Source organism: Temnothorax americanus, unplaced genomic scaffold (assembly GCF_048541705.1).
Source record: "Temnothorax americanus isolate GAGA-0224 unplaced genomic scaffold, ASM4854170v1 Scaffold113, whole genome shotgun sequence".
Classification (NCBI taxonomy): domain Eukaryota; kingdom Metazoa; phylum Arthropoda; class Insecta; order Hymenoptera; family Formicidae; genus Temnothorax; species Temnothorax americanus.
This window is the reverse complement of record NW_027509246.1, coordinates 10,570-30,956: the sequence shown is the minus strand read 5'-3', so window position 1 is coordinate 30,956 and position 20,387 is coordinate 10,570. Positions and strand designations below refer to the sequence as shown.

The 20,387-nt window shown below is 37.9% G+C and overlaps 2 protein-coding genes and 1 long non-coding RNA gene across 4 annotated transcripts in view; 2 read left to right on the top strand and 1 right to left on the bottom strand.

The window, feature by feature from the left end:
- LOC143908724 (uncharacterized) overlaps positions 1-1,581 on the bottom strand; it is a 243,088-nt gene extending 241,507 nt beyond the window's left edge. The window contains exon 1 of one of the 2 annotated variants that reach the window (XM_077426489.1): positions 1,104-1,581. In XM_077426489.1, the coding sequence (XP_077282615.1) occupies positions 1,104-1,136 (33 nt within the window). In that variant the 5' untranslated portion in view covers positions 1,137-1,581. The remainder of the gene's footprint in view (positions 1-1,103) is intronic. The other variant, XM_077426490.1, reaches the window with a different exon arrangement.
- A 12,163-nt stretch (positions 1,582-13,744) lies between these two features.
- On the top strand, positions 13,745-19,880 carry LOC143908730 (uncharacterized). The gene is made up of 3 exons (XR_013260231.1): positions 13,745-13,896; positions 16,764-17,263; positions 19,579-19,880. It is a non-coding gene; the product is annotated as an uncharacterized LOC143908730 (long non-coding RNA).
- On the top strand, positions 14,095-16,500 carry LOC143908729 (uncharacterized). Its single transcript, XM_077426493.1, has one exon. The coding sequence runs from the start codon at positions 14,851-14,853 to the stop codon at positions 16,204-16,206; it is 1,356 nt and encodes a 451-aa protein (XP_077282619.1). The 5' UTR covers positions 14,095-14,850; the 3' UTR covers positions 16,207-16,500.
- Positions 19,881-20,387: the final 507 nt, after the last annotated feature.

Below are 20,387 nucleotides of genomic sequence, written 5' to 3'. Positions count from 1 at the left end.
GTATTCTCATATACAATTAATAATACTTAAATATTGCAAAGTCGCTCGCACATGGCACGCACTCACAACGATACTAGATTAAGTGAAGGAAACACCAAATAAAAAAGGAATAGAACTTATTTGGTATTTCTATTTATTTTATGTAAGAAGTAATAGTCAGATATATAAGATTTGTGAACTTTGACTGCAGAAATCAAACGTTTTGTGGAAGTTGTAGCAATATTAACTTTTGATCAACTGTAAAATAGCGAATATACGGTCAATTTTATAACATTCCACTTCACAGAGGTATGAATCATATGTTTCGATTGATGCTGAAATAACGATACAATAAAACAATATCAAATCACAACAATACCGTTAATCACACTTCTTTGTATCTTTTTTGTATAATATATATTTCAAGAATAAGATAAAATTTATTTTATTGTGTATTATATAATTTACAAATATTAATTAAAACTGAAAACCTTTAAGCAGACGCCGTAATAAATATGTTTCAAATTTCATTAAAAAATGTTAAGAAATGTAAAAATTCTAAACATTTCAATAATTCTTGCCTTCCTATTCAACATATTAAATACTGCCAGATGTTGGAAAATGACACAAATTCAATAACAGGTTAAGTGTTAAAAATTTACTTAACATTACATGGATATTTTTAGACAAATTTCTTTAAAAAATTTAATAGAAATATGCCGTGTTCTAAAAAATTATGACAAAATTATGACATACACATCTCCACGAATATGTTTTATAATAAGCGGTTCCTTGAATCTTTTTGTTTTTGAGCATGAAGCAATTAAGCCGTACACTTATAATAAACTAAATCATGAAATATGGTTAAATATTAGAGAAATTTAACTGTTGCATATATGACCGCACCAAACACCATTGATACAAACGAACTGCCATTATCAACTCTTTATAGGAATAATCATCGCGTATAAATATTTATAAAGGTTCTGTTTTTGATGCATAAAAGTCGAATACAAACAAAATATTTATTAGATTAGAAATTCTCGATCGCCATTTCATTATAGAAATCTAGATATATACTGCAAATCCTGTACTTTTTACATTACTCCTAGTTTATATCTAACCTTCTGTGATCGTGAATCTTCGATTCGAATCATCGATCAGCACTGACATAACTCGCACGTTTACATCAAAGTTTGTGATTTTCCCGCCCCGTCTCGTGGATCTGATTTGTGTGTTCTTTTTGTTGAGAAAAGCAGAGACCGTTCACGTCCGGAAGAATGAAGTATACTTAGCGAAGAGAATCGACACACATTGCTGATCGGACGATCAGGGCTTGGCAAGGTCCGACATGTTAGAGCAGTAGTAAATTTGCGTGTGAACAAGCGAATGTGTGACGAGTGTATCTCTCAGTAGCTTCGCTCAACGATGCTGGTCAACGCGTGCTGTCGGACATTGCCTGTAACATAGTGACATCAAGTGTGTGAGAGAGACAGTCGTCATCAGATGATTTTCGATTGAAATCGATTTATCGCGACAGAGATACCTAGTTCACTGATGTCGTCGCGCGTACCGATCGCGTGAACTCTAAAACACAAAAATCCTTTGGTCACGTCTAATTTTACTTTTATTATTTTAACCGGTAAATATGCATAAAAGGTTACACTTCACCGATTTTATCGCTACTTAATTATATTGTAGGGGTTTTTTCTGAGTAATTCTACGCAAGAAAAAGTGAGGGGTATTAGTTTAGAGTTTAGAAGATAAATAAATTGAAGTTTGACATTAAAGTTTGTATATGCTGTAATAATATGTTATTCTTTTCATTGTCAGTACTAAGGGAAGTAATTTGCTGATATGTGTGTAGACAGTACATATGTGAGCGCAATCATTAAGGGTGGGTGGGGGTAGACTTTAGTTCGCGTGAAAAGTCATGGATATTTTGTCAACAATCGAATTGACCGACTTATTATTACTTTAATTTGCTATTTCTTCTGAATCTTTCTGCCGTCTCCTACTTTTTTCTTGCGTGGAATTACTCAGAAAGACTTCCCCTACAACATATTTAAGTGGCGATAAAATTGGTGAGGTGTAACTTTTTATGCATATTATGCAACCTTTCAACCTAACTTAACCAATTGAATATAGGAGTTGATTATGAATGCTGTAAAGAGCAAACGTATAAGATAATAATCGACAAGTTGTTAAAATTAAATAATATTGTTTACACAATTTACTGAGTTAAAAAAAATATAAATAATTCACACAAAAATATTATTATTAAGCTATTATTAGGCCAAAATATCCAACCCGACCAGAAATGGCATCTTCTCTAATTAATTATGAATAATTGTTATTTTATCATGAATAGACAAAATGACATTAAACTTTACGTTATAGTTGAAACTTATTGCTTTTATTATAAATAAGCACAAACAAAATATACAAATGCGAACTCGTAAAAATAAATATTATAAAAAAGTAGTATAAAGATCAGGGCAAGGAAAGCCGTAACAGGATGTTCGTGTTTTATTATTTTTAACTAGCATGCCCCGCCGGGCTTCGCCCCGGAGAACATGTGTATTAAAACACGCAAATAGTCTCTTTCTTTCTCTTTCTCACCCCTCCCCCTTCCCCTCCCCCTTCCTCTCCCCTTTCCCCTCCCCCTTCCCCTCCCCCTTCCCCTCTCCCTTCCCCTCCCCCTTCCCCTCTCCTCCCCCTCCCTCTCACTCTCTCTCCCTCCCTCTATGTATTTTTTCTATGTACTAGACACCACGCTTCGCGCGCGCTATTTAGCTTTAACATTATGCTATTACTATTACACTATTAACTTCTTGATACACACAACTGTCAAAATATACGATGACAGCTGCAACTGAAGTAAGCGCAGCGAGAGAACCAATTGGCATCGCGGAAAAGCGGCAACAATAAACTTCGAGATATGCGAGTATCGACTTAACATGCCTTTTTTTTCTATGTATTTGGATATCTTTTTAGATTAATTTTTTTTTTACGTGAATTTTTCCGATATTTTAATAGTTATTCTGCTATTCCGGAAAATTCTACCCTTATTTCATATACTTGTGGTAAAAATTCGGCCCAGCCGTTTTTGAGTTATAAATGGTATAACTAACCCGACTTTGTTTTATATATATAGATTTAATAGACAAATATTTTTCCAACCATAGTAAATTGCGCGCCGACAAATCGTCAGACTTGAAACACAATCCTAATTGAAGTAGTAAATCCCCCCTCCCTCAATTAAATCGTTATGATTTTTATAATAGGTTTTTACGGTAAATATTACCACATGCCTCAGTGGTCGAATTGGTACGACACCCTTCACGGAATAAAGGAAATAAGTTTCAGATTCGAATCCTGGCTAAGGTAATATTTTTCACTATAATTTTTTTACAGTTTTTAGATGCTTAGCATCATAAATTAAATTGTAACAATTTAATTAGAGAGGGAGGTAATTTTACTACGCCAATAAAAATTGTGTTTCAAGTCTGACGATTTGTCGGCGCGCAGTTCACTATGGTTATAATAATTGTCTATTAAAAATAATTCAACACGAACACCCTGTTACGGCTTCCCTATATTCTTCATACTAAATTTTAATCCTCGGAGCCATTTGAAAATTGTATATGAAATAAACTGTAGATTTTCAGTACTGGCAGTGAATATCGAAAGGCAGCCTTTAGTTGCAAATAACAGTCCAATAACGTTACGAACCCTTTGCGATTGTTTCTTGATCAACTCTAGCGATTGCTAGACGCACGCCCCCCCCCCCAATGCTTCGCCGCAAACGTAGCAACTGCGAAAACAGTATAATGGCGCGTAACCTTAAGCTGTCTTTTCCTTGCCGTGTACTTACAATCGCCGCTAATCTTTATTAATTAATTTCTTAAAAAAAACTATTATTCCACGAGAGGTGGAAACCTACTATTAGACACCCTGTGTATACAATGTGATTATAGTAACTGGGTTACATCATAGCTTTTTTCTAAGTTAAAATAGAAGAAGCAATAGAGAAAAATCTTTCACTATTTAATATCATCTTTCATCTGTGTAGAACCATATTTTTTTAATAGATAGATATATTTATTGACTCCCCTCAGGGTTGCAAGGCGTTTTGTAGGGACGTTCCCAACCCTTTACATATAATCTCTTAGTGCGACCTCACAATAAATCTTTTTCCCTTCCCTTAGCCCTCTCCTCTTCCTTCACGTCTTCGTTCGTCTCCCTCCACCTCTTCCTGTCTCAGCTCTTCCTTCCTGTCTGTCTCCTGCCCTGGGTCTGTTGATCCTCTTCCCCGCTCCTGCGGAGTTTCTCCTCCGTCTCTCTCGTGCTCTCCTCCACCTCCTACCTCCTCTCACTCCTGCTCTCCTCCTCTCCTCCACTCTCTCTTCTATTCTAACTTTCCCTCCCTCTCTCTCTCTTATCCTCGCCTCCACCTATCGGTCCTCAGCTATCTTTACCCTTAGACTCTTTCTCGCTTTTCTTCTTTCCTCTAGCACCCTCCCTTTCTCCTTCTCATTCCCGCGCCTAGCCATCAACGTTATCCCCTCCCATTTATACCTCCTCCTACTTTCCCTCCTCCTCCTTCCATTCTATCTCCCTTCCATCCACCCACAGTCTCCTGTTTTCCACCCTCGTTCTTCTTCCCTTGTCCCTCTCTTCCTTCGCCTTCTCCAGCATCCTCCACCTTGCCCTCCTCTCTTCCATCGAAAGGTCCTCGTCCACCCCAATCCCCCACCTCTGCCTAACCTCTCCAAATCTTCCCAGCAACTCTGCCCTCTCCCTCTCATCCTCCATCTCCACTATCAAAACCTCTTTCCCTCCCTCCCCTTTCCTTTCCCAGACCCTTTCTCCTTTCCATCCTACCTCACTCTTACTCTTTTTTCTTCCTATGGCCCTCGTCCTCGTCCGTATCCATACCCTCGCCTCCACCGCTTTATCTTCGTCCATCTTCACCCTTCCCACTCCCCTTCTTTCTTTTTGCCAACCAAAGTCCAGCTCACGCACGCTCGTCACTTCCTCCCCTTCCTCGTTCCACTTCTACGTCGCCTTCTCTCCTTCTCTTTCCATCACCTATCTATCTGTCCGGCCCTTTCAATCGTTCGATCCATCGATCTGTCGAGCCGACTTCCTGCTCTGTTCCGCACCTGCCGCGCCACCATCGCCAAACCCTCTGTCTCGACAGGTTAATCGATCGCCCGATCGATACTCCCTGCTACCAACTCGCTCAGCTCCCTCGTCGTGTAACCTGGGCTGCTACCTCCGTTCCTTCGATCCCGCCCATCTCCTCCTGCTTCGATTTTCCCGTCTCCTTCATTTCCTCATCTTGCTCTATGCCCTCTCCATCCAATCCGCCTCCTCCGGCCTCTCTCTCTCCCTTCTCTCTCCTCTCGCACCACTTTTTCCGCTCCTCTCTCCTTGGGCCGTTCACCACGTCCAAGTTACACGTTCTCACGTCCCATATTTTTTTAATATATCAATGCATTTGCAAGATCTAATTGTACTTTTCTTTAAATGGAATCATAGGTATATATTTTTTTCGTGTAAATCGATTCTCCTCATTATTCTGCGTACTAAACTAAATAAAAGACTTTCTTTATCATTTATTTCTATCTTGACTTATTATTAAAAAAAAGCTATAATCCAGTCGATTTATTAAAATCATTTTATATATCTTTAAAAAATAAATAAAAGAAAAGTATGTGCAAATTAGAAACTTCACATTGCTTCCTCATTATTACAGATCACTACCAAAGCTTCTTTTAAGAGGAAGCTTGTATTTTACTTGATGCATAATTATTAGTATTTATTAGTTTGGCTTCCTCATAGTCATAGAGGAAGCTTTATGAGCGAAATGAAAAAAATGTACGGAAATTAGAACAAACACCAAGATTTGTTAAAACAGAAATCGGTAACCCCTTCACCAAAATCATCACCAAATTCAATACCAACCTTCCTTTAATGACACTTTATCCCTAAAAACAAATTTCAGTTTAATTGATATCACAAAATTTACGAAAATTAGAGCAATCACGGAGATTTGTTAAGATAGAAATCGGTAACTAGCCCAGTCAAATTAAGATTTTTGGATGAAAAAATTGCCGGCAAGCTGGAAATTAGTATACAGGTTTATTTTAGTGTTTTTTTAAACATACTAAAAGTCCCCATACATAGAGCGTGAGCCGGCTGCGCTATCTTGAAAAATAGAATACAAAAATGAGATTTTTGCGAATAACTCGGAAATTATTAGTTTCACGAGAAAGAACATTCAGAGCGAAAATGTAGCTGATAAAATACCTCGCAATTTGGTTTTTTGTAGAACTTTGTACGACCATTAGTTCCCAAAATAGATTTTTTTGAAGCATTGGACAAATGAGGAAAGAGCTGTTTCTTTGAGCGTTTTTTTCAAAATATCTCAGTTCTGGCTGTCCGAAAGTAAAAAATGCATACAATAAAAATGAAAGAAAATTAAATTACCTACAAAATGCATTATTTATGTTATACCGCGCGACTAATATTTCTGGAAATATTACGGTTTAAATGAAATTTTGACTTTCGGAAATTATGAAAATAAATATTTCCTCGCAATATAAGTCGGAAATGGGTAATCGTACGTAAAAAATTGTTAAAATCAAATAGAAAGGTTATTAAATTTTCATTATTTTGGTTTTTGACCGATTTGCACACGACTAATAGTATTTTTGATATCCGTAAAAGAAGCGGTTTTTAGGTACACTTCTCAAATTGGCGGACTTCTGAGTTATCTTTTTTTTAAAAATAAACATGTTTCTTGAAGTTTATTAAATTATCTTTAAAATGATTTTTTATTTGACCTTTTGTGATGAATACTTCCAGAGATATAGCCTTTTAAATATTTGTTTATGTTAAAAATTTCTTAATAATTTATAGTTTTTTTTACAAAACGTGACATAAAATTACTTTAGAAAAAATAATATCGACATTTTTTCAAAAATTTATATCCATATGTATGTGATCTTGCAGTGGAACCGGTTTTGAAATGAAAGTTTTTAAAAAATTGTCATTTTAATTATGCCTTTCTTATAGAGTTTGCCACCCTTTTTTGTAATTTTCTCAGTTTCTATGAGAGATACGTACAAAATGTTTCAGACCAAATTTGAAGCTTATAAAATTTCCTGAAAAACAGTATATTCGGCATTAATATGTGACCAACAATTATACCAACAACAGATGCTAGAATAATGTTGCTCTTTTTTCCCCAGTTTACCGTAATTTTTAAGGATTGAAATATTGTCGAAAAAATTTATTTGGAAATTTTTGCGATCGGCGTAAGTTTCAAATCTCATTATACATGATGTAAGCTTCCCGTTGGTCTTTGGGTTAAATTTTTAAGACGGGTAGTATTCGAGATATAGGGCGTCGAAAGTGGCCGCAACAAATTTCTGTTTCATATGCAGAAGCGAGCACACAGTGCAAGTAAGGGATGCATATTTATTGTTGATATACTAATAAATTAAACCAATAAAAACATAAAAAACTGCGTACATAACCTAAAGTAAAATTCATAAACAAATATTAATGTCAAAACGTAAATAAAATAAAATACAATAATAATAATAATAATAATAATAATAATAATAATAATAATAATAATAATAATAATAATAATAATAATAATAATAATAATAATAATAATAATAATAATAATAATAATAATAATAATAATAATAATAATAATAATAATAATAATAATAATAATAATAATAATAATAATAATAATAAATAATAAAAATAATGGGAAATTGAACTGTAACGAACATTTATAATAATATTTATGAACTTTCTCAGGTGAAGGCATAGCGAAACATGGCACATGAATTAAGTGTTTCATCTGCAATGAGAGAGATTCTACACAAACACTCTTCGAAGTTAAGGGAAAAGGATTGCAGACGATTCTCGATTGTAAGAAATTGCGAGAAGATGGGAAGAGTCCCTTGATAATGCAATTAACTTCTGTGCGCGTGCATAAAAAATGTCGGAAAACTTATACGAGAAGGAACAGTATCACAGCTGATTTAAAAAGAAAAGAAAGAGATGAAGCATCCACTTCTACTGATAAATCTACATGGAAGAAAATGTTGAAAAGTGAAAAAGAATTATTCGATTTTTGGAACACGTGTTTTTTTTGCAAAGGTGTTATCGACAATGACTTTTATAAAACTAAAAAAAAAAACGTCCACAACGATTGAAGCAAATTGTTTGTACAGTAAAAAAACAGAGTTTACTTGATTATTTGAGAGAAGTCGCAAAAAAACGCAACGATGAATAGGGTCGTGAAGTGGCTGCACGTATCTCGACAACTTTAGATTTGGTGTCTTCTAAAGCGGTATATCATCGAGATTGTTACAGAAGATAGAGTGAACCAATATGTATGACAAAGCAAGTAGGTCGATCTCTTTCAAATGATATTTCATCTTCCATGCAGATCATTTTCGATTATTTAGAAAATTCGGAAGAATGCTAATTTTCAATTAACGAGCTTATAGATTTGATTACTGACTCCGGCCATGAAACTCTGAGTATGAATACCGTAAAAACGAAACTGAAAGAGAAGTATGGCGATGAAATAATTATGACAGTTACTCATAAACAAATTCCCACATTGTGCTTTAAAAATACTGGATATGCGATTTTAAGTGATACGTGGTATGAAAGTCGGGTGGCTGATGATCGTGAGGAAAAAAATCGAGTAATACGAAAAGCAGCTGAAATTATACGAGCAGATATTCGGGGACAGTTTTATGATACTTCTATGTATCCTGATAGGCATGCTTTTTTAGCCAACGTGGATGATATTATTCCAGAATCTCTGACATTGTTATTGCAGGAAATAATAACAAAAAAGAGAAAACCAACCGAAACGCTGCAAAAAAATGCACTACAATTGCTCTACAGCATAATATCGGCAACTCGACCAAGATCATTTTTATCGCCGATTCAACTTAGCATCGGAGCATACATATATAAAAAAATAGGCTCAAAATCTCTTATGGATATTTTGTCAAAATTGGGAATTTGCGTCTCTTCAGTGATGTCAGAGTCCTAGAATCGTTGCTACTGATGGCACCAAAAGATCAAATCTTGCCACAATCATTTTGCCAATTTGTATTTGATAACACTGATTTTAACATCAACACTATCGACGGTCTAAATACATTCCACAGCATGGGTGGCATACAATGCGTCACTCCTGCATCGGCAATCTTACAGACGTCGACAGACATCGATAAAGTGAAGGTATTTAAGAAATCATCATGTGTAGAAAAGAAAGGGGTAGTCGAATTACAAATTTTCGAAAAAAAATGTGACGTAGGATTGAAATCGTTTATTTTCAAAAATTTAAATGAAGAATTGAAAACTGTCGTGTCTTGTGATAGAAGCATTGAAATGCCAACAAATTCAGATGTGCTTTGGATGTGCGCAAAATATGAAAAACGGCCCAATATTTCTGGCTGGAGAGGATTTCATGAACGTTTGATGAGTCATAAAACCGCTGAAGTCACTAAGGTCTTATTTCTCCCTTTTATTAACGCATCTCCAAGCAATTATGATACTGTCTATACCGCATTGCTTATGGCTGTCAAAAAATCTGAAGAAATCGGTCTGAAAACAACGATTGTCACATTTGACCAGCCATAATACATAAAAGCAAGAGATATTGTTGCGTGTGCAGGAGACAACTCGGGCTTGCGTAACGTTGTGGTGAGACTTGGAGGCTTCCACATTCTCATGTCTTTCTTGGGCACAATAGGATTTATCATGGCAGGGAGCGGCCTAAAAAATCTTCTTTAATATACGCACCAAATTCCGTTGACAAAATGCTTCAAGGTCATGCCTATGCTAGAGCTGTCAGAGGCCACTTACTCGTTCAGCTAGCTCTTGCAAAAATTGTATTGAAATCCGTACCTTTAACGCCCGTCGAACAAATAACTGTAGCTGCGAGATTGATAGATTTTGAAAATCACCTCCTTACTGCAAAAGATATCGACGTGGACCCAATTTTAACAGAACTTTCATTAAAGCTGGAGCAACAATTCTTGGAAATTGAGAACTATGGGCCGACTGCTAAATTGTGGATGCAATATTTCCACATAATCACTATTGTTAAAATATTTATACAGGCAGAGAGAGAAAGAAACTGGAAGAAGCATTTGCTTGCGGTAAGGCGTATGGTTCCATTTTTTCACGCAAGTGGCCATTTTCATTGCGCAAAATCCTGTCAAATTTATTTGCAAGACATGGTACAATTGCAATCGAAACTAGATGCAGTCGAATACAAAATGTTTTGTAAACGTGGCTACTTCACAATGAAGCGTACTAAGAAATTCTGGACGGGTACATGGTCAGATCAGACAATTGAACAAACACTCAACAGAGAATTTAAAATCAAAAGAGGTCCGGTCATGAGAGGTATAACGGACAAAACCCTCACGTCCTTCGTTATTACAATGCCAATTCTTCACGATATCTGTGCAAGTTTCGAGGAGTATTGTAAAGTCCAATTTACGTCTGGAGAGCAACATGTAGAGGCCCGAGAAACAAGAATGCAACGAGATAATGAAGACGTGAAAAAGCTTGGTGAATGGCTAGAAACTCACAACCCTTTTAAAATATCAAACGAAATTATGTTTTTTAAGCAGCGGAGTCATCGGGGATCAAGAAATTATAAATTGCTTTCTTGCGCGAGAGAATGGATGAGAGTCTAGTATGGACTCTATAATCGACAAGAGTTTCAAGGATGTACATATGAAACGCAGTAATAGAGTGCAATCACTGGCTGTAAACTCTTCAATCAAGGTCCATGACAAACGAGCAGTAATAGATCCTTTAATGATATTCCAGAGAATTATCATTGCGAAAAAGAAGGATGAGGATCTTCCTGTATTCTTGCAATATGAACTTGCTCCGTTTCCTCTACTCTTGTTTTACGAGGCAGGAATGAGAAAAACGAATAAATCGGCGATGTATAAAATTTTTCAAGAATGTACGGAAACTGTTATTCCAGAAGTAGACACCACGTATGTTATAGATGGAGGCTTCTTATTACACCGTGTCCTTTGGAGCTGCAACAAATCATACAGAGACATTTGTTCTGCGTACGTGAATTACGTTCAAAAACATTATGGAGATTATTGCGTCATCGTCTTTGACGGCTACGACAATGCTGGCAACAGTAAAACGATGCGAACAACACCGGCGTAGCGCGAAAAAATCATGCTCCGATATTATTTTTCAGGAACACATGAGGATGACAGGTGGTGCCGGAGCGTGGGATCACGACCTAATGTACCGACGTTAGTCGCGACGAGGGAAGAACGGGCGCTCGGAGGACGTACGGCGGAGGGGTCGGACCGACGGGCGGGTTACCGGGGCCTGCCGCTGGAAAAGCGCCAGGAATGTCTCGCACAGCATAACACGGCCCCGCCGCAGCATAAACATGGGTGCACCACCGCGACTGCAGCGCGGGTGGGCGACCCGCACACTTCCCCCGACGGCGCCCCGAGGGCCGAGCGGCGCCGCCACGGCCTGGCCAGCCGGGCGGGAAACCGCGAGGGGCCCGCGCGCAACCAGCAGTCAAATCAAATGGGCCGCGGGAAAATGGCGGAAAATTGTCTGCAACGTCGCAAACAGGGCGACGCACACGACCAATCAGCGGGGCGGAAGAACCGCGAGCTTGAGGGCACAAGTGCGGGGGCCCAGCGTAGTCCCGCCGAACGGACCACTCTTCACTGCTCACTGTCGATCGAGCCGTTGACGAGGAGCCACACCTGGACGAGCGCCCCGACGCCGCCGAGCAGCAGCGAACAGCCAGACTTGTAAGATCTCCACTCCGGTGCTACCAAGTAATTGTGGGCTCGATTTCGGTCGCGACCCGGCGCAAGTAAACGTGTATATCGAATAGATTACCGTGTGAATCGGCCTGATTACGTGTCGTATTTAGCTACCGGCTCCCGCCGTCGTGGGTGCCGGGAAAATTATCGCGGCTGTTTGTCGGGATCGCGGGCCCGTGGCCGGCCGAGATCGTAGCCAGAAACCTTTCTGAAAACCCTACTCGAAAGCTCGCGTACGATCGGCAGTCAATTTGCGGCTATCGCCGTTCGTGCTTTGTGAATCGTGGACGGAGGCGTGCCGCGGGCGATACACTCCGGTGCATATTGTGTTTAGAGTTGCGTATTCGGGTATATTGTTGCGTGTCGTGTACGGAAATCTCGTGTGCGTGTCGGGAGGGACCGCGCTGGGCATCTTGTGGTGCATCGCGAGCCTCGCGGATATTTTGCGTCGCGTGCGCGGGCAAATATCGTCGCGCCGGCTCGAGGAAGGATCTCGCGAGCGCGCCATTGCGTGGCGTTGCGTATATTGTGTCGTGTGTGTGCAAATCGTTGATGTCGAGTCGGTGAGAATTGTCATGTCGGGTGGATAAAGATCGTTCATGTCGTGCGTATAAGAATCGCCGTGCGTTCGAAATCGGGGGATTAAGACGGGGGCGGATCGGCGTTACCGCGTGGTTGCGCGTATCCAGACCGAGATTGCGGGGCTCGCTTGAGAGCTTCGTTCGCGAAGGGAGTCTCGCGGGCGTAAACATCACGCACTCCGCGCGCGCTAACGGCCGAGCTGATTGCCGCGTTGGTACCGGGCATTTGAGCGACGTCCGGCCCTGGTTTTCCGACACGATTTGTTTGCCTATTATGTGAAATATACCTACTTAATATTGTTTATTGCCGAGCTTTATTTCGTGTGTCGGTTGTGTCACGCTCCTTCTCCACCTCCACCTCTTTTGCGCGGACTTTCGCCCTGAGCTCGCGACGAGGCCATTGAGGCTACGGTGAGCATTGCCGAGACGTGGTGCGCGTCTATAATCGCACCTGGCGCCCAATCGCAAGATATCGTCCAAGACCTTAGATACAGGAATTACGGTAAGAAATCTGACCTCGGTATTCCCTTTTGAGCTATCGTCTGGCGGTAAGTCAATCCAATTGCAGCCGCGCTCCTTCGGCTAGCGAGACCGAGGGAAATCGGGTTGCAGTATCTAAAGTCATGAAGCTCGCTTCAGAGATTGAGGACCAGGGAGAAAAACTGTCTGATAATCAATCTGCCATTATACTATTAATTGATTTTGTTTAATACATTTCTACTGCCATTTTGCCAACAAAATTTGTAACAGATACTTTGCAAAATTTATTTTGACAGATTTGATTGTCTGGATTTATATCTATATTTAGTATTATATTAAATTTTAATTTTATATTGGGAATAAGTACATAAAATATCACTTACCATAAGAATATATATTCTAAGCAATACAGTTTTCTAAAAAATCTTGACACACATCTATGTTATGTGTCATTTCGATATTTAGATTTTGCTATATATACCACTAATAAAACTTAAAAATAATCTCCATATAAATTTGATTTGATTATACTCATGCGAAAAGAAGTATATTTAATTATACTTAAAAATTACAGCATTTTTTATTTTATAATTTTATTCAAGTTAAAATCTTATTTACATATTAGTTCATATGATATAATTGTATGTATGTGTGTGTTCACAAAATAAGTCAACTTTTTTAATTAAATAATTTTCTTTTAATACATAAAAATATTTAATAATTTATAAAGTAAAATTTATTTAAATTGTAAATTTATAACTTTTTAAAAGTAGATGTTTATGAAATACTAAAATAAATTTTATAAAATTTTTATTTACATGATATGTTGAAGGTTCATTTCACAAAAGAAATGTGGGAAAAGACACGTAATGGAAGAAAGAGATTAAAATCTACAGCAATTCCAACTATTTTTAAAAGTAGTGAACAGGACTTTTATGTCATACAACAACCTATTCCAAATTATGGTATGTATTTTTTAATAATAAGATTTTGACTTAAATGTCCGCGTGCGCATGTGTGCATGTGTAGGCATGCGTTGTGCATATCTGTAAATTTTAATAATTTACTGGTTATATTCTTATATTTAATGAAATGTTTTTAAATCATTCATATAATAACAAAAACTTGTTGTTTTACAATAATTATTTTATTAACTGGTTTTTATAAATCAAAATATGGAGATCGTGATACGGACTTGGACGTGGTGGACGGCCCAAGGAGAGAGGAGCGGAGAAAGTGGTGCGAGAGGAGAGAGAAGGGAGAGAGAGAGGCCGGAGGAGGCGGATTGGATGGAGAGGGCATAGAGGAAGATGAGGAAGTGAAGGAGACCGGAAAATCGAAGCAGGAAGAGAGAAACGGAGGATGAAAAGGGCTGAGTGATATGGAGGTTAGGAGAGAGGCTGATGGAGCGAGAGGGGGGAGACGAGCGGGGGCAGCAGAACTGACGCGAGATCACGCGGCGCTCGCGCAGGCGCGCCGAGGGTGATGAGCGCGGAGCGAAATGGTGTGCAGACGGAAGAGAGGTTGGCAAGGGGAGCGGTGAGGATAGAGGGCGCGGTAGGAGGAGGAAAGTAGATACGGCAGCGCGGGACAGCAACGGGCGAGAGGTTGTGTGGGGAAAGCGGAGAGGCTAGAGGGCGTAGCAAGAGGAAGAAAGTTGAGACGGCGGCGCTGGATAGTAGCTGAAAAGGGTTGGTACGACTGAGAGGAGAGGTAGGGAACCGAGAAAAGTTGGACGCACTGGCAGAGGTTTGAAGTGTAAAGGAGGAAAGTATACAGAAAGTGAACGGAAAAGGTTTAAGGGAAATGCGAAGGAGAAAAACCGTGGAGGAGCGGACGGAGAACTGTAAGTAGAGGAGGAACAAGAAGGACGAGGAGGAGGCGGAGACGGACGGAGATAGAGGGAGAAGAGAGGTTCAATGAATAACATACGGCTTGTTTATACAGGGACAGGAAAAGAGACGATGGCAGGGATGGGGCAAAGGTCGGAGGAGACAGAGTGGGTGGAGGAGATCAGGAAAGAAGTTAGGAAGATAGGCCAGGAAATCAGGGAAGAAATAAGACGGGAAGGAAAAGACATCAGAAAGAAATTAAAGGAGATTAGAGTGAGGATGGAGAGGCTGGAGGAGGGGCGCTGGCGGGGCGAGGAAAGCGAGGAGCAGGATGAGGAGGAGGAAAAAGAGACGGATGAGAGCAGCGGGTGGAGAGGGAGGGAAAAGGAACCAGCGAGGATGAAGAGGAGTAACAGGGGAGTGGCAAGAAAGGAGATGACGGAGGAGGCTGGAACGGAAGGCAGCGAGGGAGGTTGGAGTGAGAAGGGGTGGGGAAGAGACTGGTGGGAGGAGGTGGCCAGCGAGGAAGAAAGGAGAAAGGAGGAAGAAAACAAGTACGCGGCAAGAGGGCATACACAGGGGGAGAAAAAAGGGGGGAGAAGGAAGGATGGGAATAAAAAGGAAACAGAAGGGAGAGCGAGCAGGGAGAAGGAAGACAGAGGCTACAGAGAAGAAAGAGCGGCCAAGGAGGGCAAGGAAGGACCGGAGGAAAAAAGTAGGGAGGAGGAGGGAGCAGAAGAGAGGAATAGAGCGCGGAGGGCGGCAGAAGCCAGGGAGGAGGAAGTGAGGAGAAAAAGGGAAAGGAAAGAAAGAGAGGAAAAAGAGGAAAGGAAGGAGAGGGAGAGGATGCTTGGTCAAGGGGAAGGCTGGAGATTGGAGAAGCGGAGAAGCGAGGATTTGGAGAAGAGGGGAGGTAAAGAGAAAGGAGAAGGGGCGAGGGAGGAGATTGAGAGAAGGAGGAAGGAAGAGGAAGAGAAGGCGAGCAGACTAAAGGAGAGGGTAAAGAGGCTGGAGGAAGAGAGAGAGCAAAAAGAGAGAAGAAAGAAGAATGTAGTATGGAGAGGGTTGGATGGGAGGGACGCGGAAGAAAGGAGGAGCATGATGGTACGGGTAGCAGAGAAGGTACTGGGGAAAGAGCCAAAGATTAGAAGGGTCTGGGAAAGGAAAGGGGAAGGAGGGAGAGAGGTTTTGATAGTGGAGATGGAGGATGAGAGGGAAAGGGCAGAGTTGCTGGGAAGATTTGGAGAGGTTAGGCAGAGGTGGGGGATTGGGGTAGACGAGGACCTTTCGATGGAAGAGAGGAGGGCAAGATGGAGGATGCTGGAGAAGGCGAAGGAAGAGAGGGACAAGGGAAGAAGAGCGAGGGTGGAAAACAGGAGACTGTGGGTGGATGGAAGGGAGATAGAATGGAAGGAGGAGGAGGGAAAATGGGATGAGGTATAAATGGGAGGAGATAACGTTGATGGCTAGGCGCGGGAGGAGGAGGAGAAGGGGAGGGTGCTAGAGGAAAGAAGGAAAGCGAGAAAGAGTCTAAGGGTAAAGATAGCTGAGGACAGATAGGTGGAGGCGAAGATAAGAGAGAGAGAGGGAGGGGAAGTTAGAATAGGAGAGAGAGTGGAGGAGAGGAGGAGAGCAGGAGTGAGAGGAGGTAGGAGGTGGAGGAGAGCACGAGAGAGACGGAGGAGAAACTCCACAGGAGCGGGGAAGAGGATCAACAGACCCAGGGCAGGAGACAGACAGGAAGGAAGAGCTGAGACAGGAAGAGGTGGAGGGAGACGAACGAAGACGGAAAGGAAGAGGAGAGGGCTAAGGGAAGGGAACAAGATTTATTGTGAGGTCGCACAGGGCCAGGAAATAAACGAAGGGGAACTATTGTAAGAAGTTTGGGTACGTTCTTCGTTAAAAAACGTCTTGTAAGCTCTGCGGGGAAATGCAATAAACACTTACATACATACATACATATAAATCAAAATATAAATATAAAATAACAATTTTTGCAGATTTTGGTAAAATAATTGCGTTATAATAAACTTTTGTTTTTAACGTAAAAATTTTGTCTATATTTTTCGTATTATAGAATTTGTTGATGTTGCTGAAGTACATGAAGAGCATTTACAGAATGAAAAAATATTACAATTAGAAGAAGGAAAAAAACAAATAGAAAATGAAGAAAGAATACAATTAGAAGAAGGAGAAGAACAAATAGAAAATGAAGAAAGAATACAATTAGAAGAAGGAGAAGAACAAATAGAAAATGAAGAAAAAATACAATTCAAAGAAAGAGGTGAATTGGTACGAGGAGAAGAAACACTTGATAAAGAAAAAGAAGTAGCATCAATATGCAACACTGATACTGTCTGTAATTGTTCGCAAGTGCGAAAACTTGAAAGAAAATTAACAAAAATGAAGCAGTCATTAAAAAAAAAGTAATAAATTGAAAAATGTAATGAAGAGTGAATTATTTCGAACAAAGAATAAAGTAAAAAGATTACAGCAAGAAGTATGTAAAAATAAATCTTATATTTTAAGAAGCGTATTGAACGACGACCAAGTGCACTTGTTACAAAATAAACTTAAAAAAAATATCTTCTTGGAGTAAAGAAACATTAATACGAGCATTTAAATTAAAATTCACTTGTGGCACAACAGGTTATAATGAATTATTAAAACAAAATTATCCTTTACCTAGTCAGCGTACTCTCAGAAGAAAGTTACAGAGTTTAATATTAAAAAGTGGAATTTGCAATGAAATTTTCGATTTTATGCGAATTGAAGTTTCACGATTTAAAAATGATTATGATAAAAATTGCGTTTTAATTTTGGATGAAATGAGCATCACTCCTGGTAAACAGTATGATGTAGCTACTGACAGTTTTTATGGAAAAGTAACTTTACCTGAACATGAAGGAAATGCGACTCATGCTCTTTGTTTCATGTTAGCTGGATTGGCCGGTCGCTGGAAACAAGTAGTTGCATATTTTTTACAGCTAATTCAACGCGTGGTGATATTTTAAAGTCAATTTGCGAGGAATTAATACAGAAAGCTGAAAACGTAGGTCTTGTTGTACATGCAATTACATCAGATATGAGACCAAATAATCAATCTATGTGGAAAAAATTTAATGTAGTGTCTCGACGTTCTAAAGTTGTCAATTACGTTCAACATATTTGTAACACCGAAAGAAAATTGTTTTTTTTACTCTGATGTACCACATGCTTTAAAAAATATATGTAGGGCTTTACTAAAATTTAATTTTAAAATTCCAAATGAATTTGTAATAAAATATCAATTACCTTGCGATGAAGTTAAAGCTAGTCATTTATTTGATATTATAGAGGCTGATAAAGAATGTGATATTAAATTAGCTCCAAATATGCGAGAGGAGAATTTAGTATCAAAAGATCACTTTCAAAAAATGAAAGTTTCAAATGCATTGAAAGTTATTAATTGAGATGTCAGTTCTTCCTTAAAGTTTTTAGCAGATAATGATCAACATGATACTCGGCAAACCACTGCATGGTTTATAGATTTTTTAAGGCGTTGGTATGATATTATGGCGAGTAGAAATGTTTCTCTTGCTCTTAGCTCTTTAAATCCCAAAAAACTTTTAGAAACTAGAGATTTTTTACATGAGGTAATTAACTTATTTACTCAAATAAAAGTTGGAGAAAAAGAGAATTGGAAACCATTTCAAGCTGCAGTTATATTATTAACATCTACAGTTTTAGACTTGAGTTTGATTTTGATAAACGAACAAAATTTTAAATTTTTTTTACCTGCACGACTGACGCAAGATTGTATCGAAAACTTTTTTTCTACTGTAAGACGTAAAAATGTTATTCCTAATGCACTTCAGTTTAAAAATAATTTAAAATTAATTACAGTGTCTCAGTTTATGAAGAATGTTAGTAATAGCAGTTATGAAGAAGATGACAGTTCATTTTTTTCAGATTTCTTTGATGTATTGACTGTAAACCACGATTTAGAAAGTTCCTTAATTGATAACTCTGTTTATGAAAACATTAATAATGATTTAAATACAACAGTAATTACTTGGAGTAAAACAGACTTAAATAAAATACATCACATTGGTGGATATATACTTAGAAGTATTTTCAAAAATCAAAAAGTGTGTATTACATGTATTTCAGCTACTGGATCAATGAGAAGCAGTAATGCTTTTTATCATCTACTTACACGGCTTAGAGCTTGGCACACCAATTCTCTATTTTTCCTTAATTCTGCGACATTGCGTTTCTTTTTACAGATGGAAAAAATATTCCGAGTTTTTCTTAAGTATAGCAAACATCAAAATAGTAGAGTTAAGTTAAAACATTTCTTTATTGAAAAATGTCAAAAAATTAAATATTTCTTACCTAAGTGCCACAATTTAAAAGAAAAAATAATATGTAGATTTTATATGTTTCGTATGAAAATTTCATCTCATAAATTACGACAAGATAAATCTGTTATTTTTGCAAGTAAAAGCATGGCAATGCATAATTTAATAAAATAAAATTTGTAATTTTAATTTATAATTTTCTTGATAGTATAAGATATCCTAGGGACCTCCAGGATATCTGAAGGATATCCTGAAGCATTTTTCAGGATGTCCAAGGACATATTTAGAATGCTTCTAGGATATTTTGTGCTATCTAGGTTTGTTTTATTATTTTTATGAACACACTTATTATCAGACTTTCTTCAGTGCTATGGTCATAAACATTTAACATCTTTATAATTATCTAATTAATAAATCTAATTTATAAATATCTATTTAATTTAAAGTAATTTTAATTGTTTTTCTTTTTTAGATGGAGCTAACAAATAAATTGCGTTCAATTTTGCAAGAGTGAAAACATCAATCAATGGAATATTTCAAATAAATATACCTATTAATAACGATAATGTGATTTATTACTCAGACAGCACCATGTCCAAAATCGGGACATAAGACGTCTTTTAGCCATTTTTTCGTAAGACGTTTAAAAGATGTCTAAAAGATGTTTTACACGTCTTATGTACCGCTTTTGGACATGTGTGCTGTCTTGGTTATTTACTGTTTATATATTTCTCTTTCGTGTATCTTTTTACTTCTTTTATAGTTCTTTACTTTTTTTATAGTTTTGATTATAGATTGTACTTCAGAATTATAATTTTATAAGATATTGATTTTTACAATAAAGTTTACATTATTTTTAATATTATAGAGAGCTCTTTGTTAACCAATTTATAACAAGTAAAATTATTTTTAATCTTAAAGTAATATTTTGTTAACAAATACAATAATAGCTCTAAAAATAGGTACATAATTATAGAAAGAATAATAAACATTCAAATAAAAGCTAAGCACTGTTAAATCATTTATTTAATACCGTTAATATAAAAGCAAAATACAAGTTATTAATAGAAGGATATTGCTGTTAACAAAATATTATTGCTGGATTTGTTAAATTCTTTTTGTTTTTATTTTTTACTAAAAAATGTCCAAAGTAGAACCGTGTAGATATTTGTATTTTATTTGAAATCTTTTATAACTATACACACAAATAATATTTGAGCACTTATTTATCTGTTTCTAATTCCTTTAGTAATGTTTTATTATTTTTTTATTGCGTTTTGT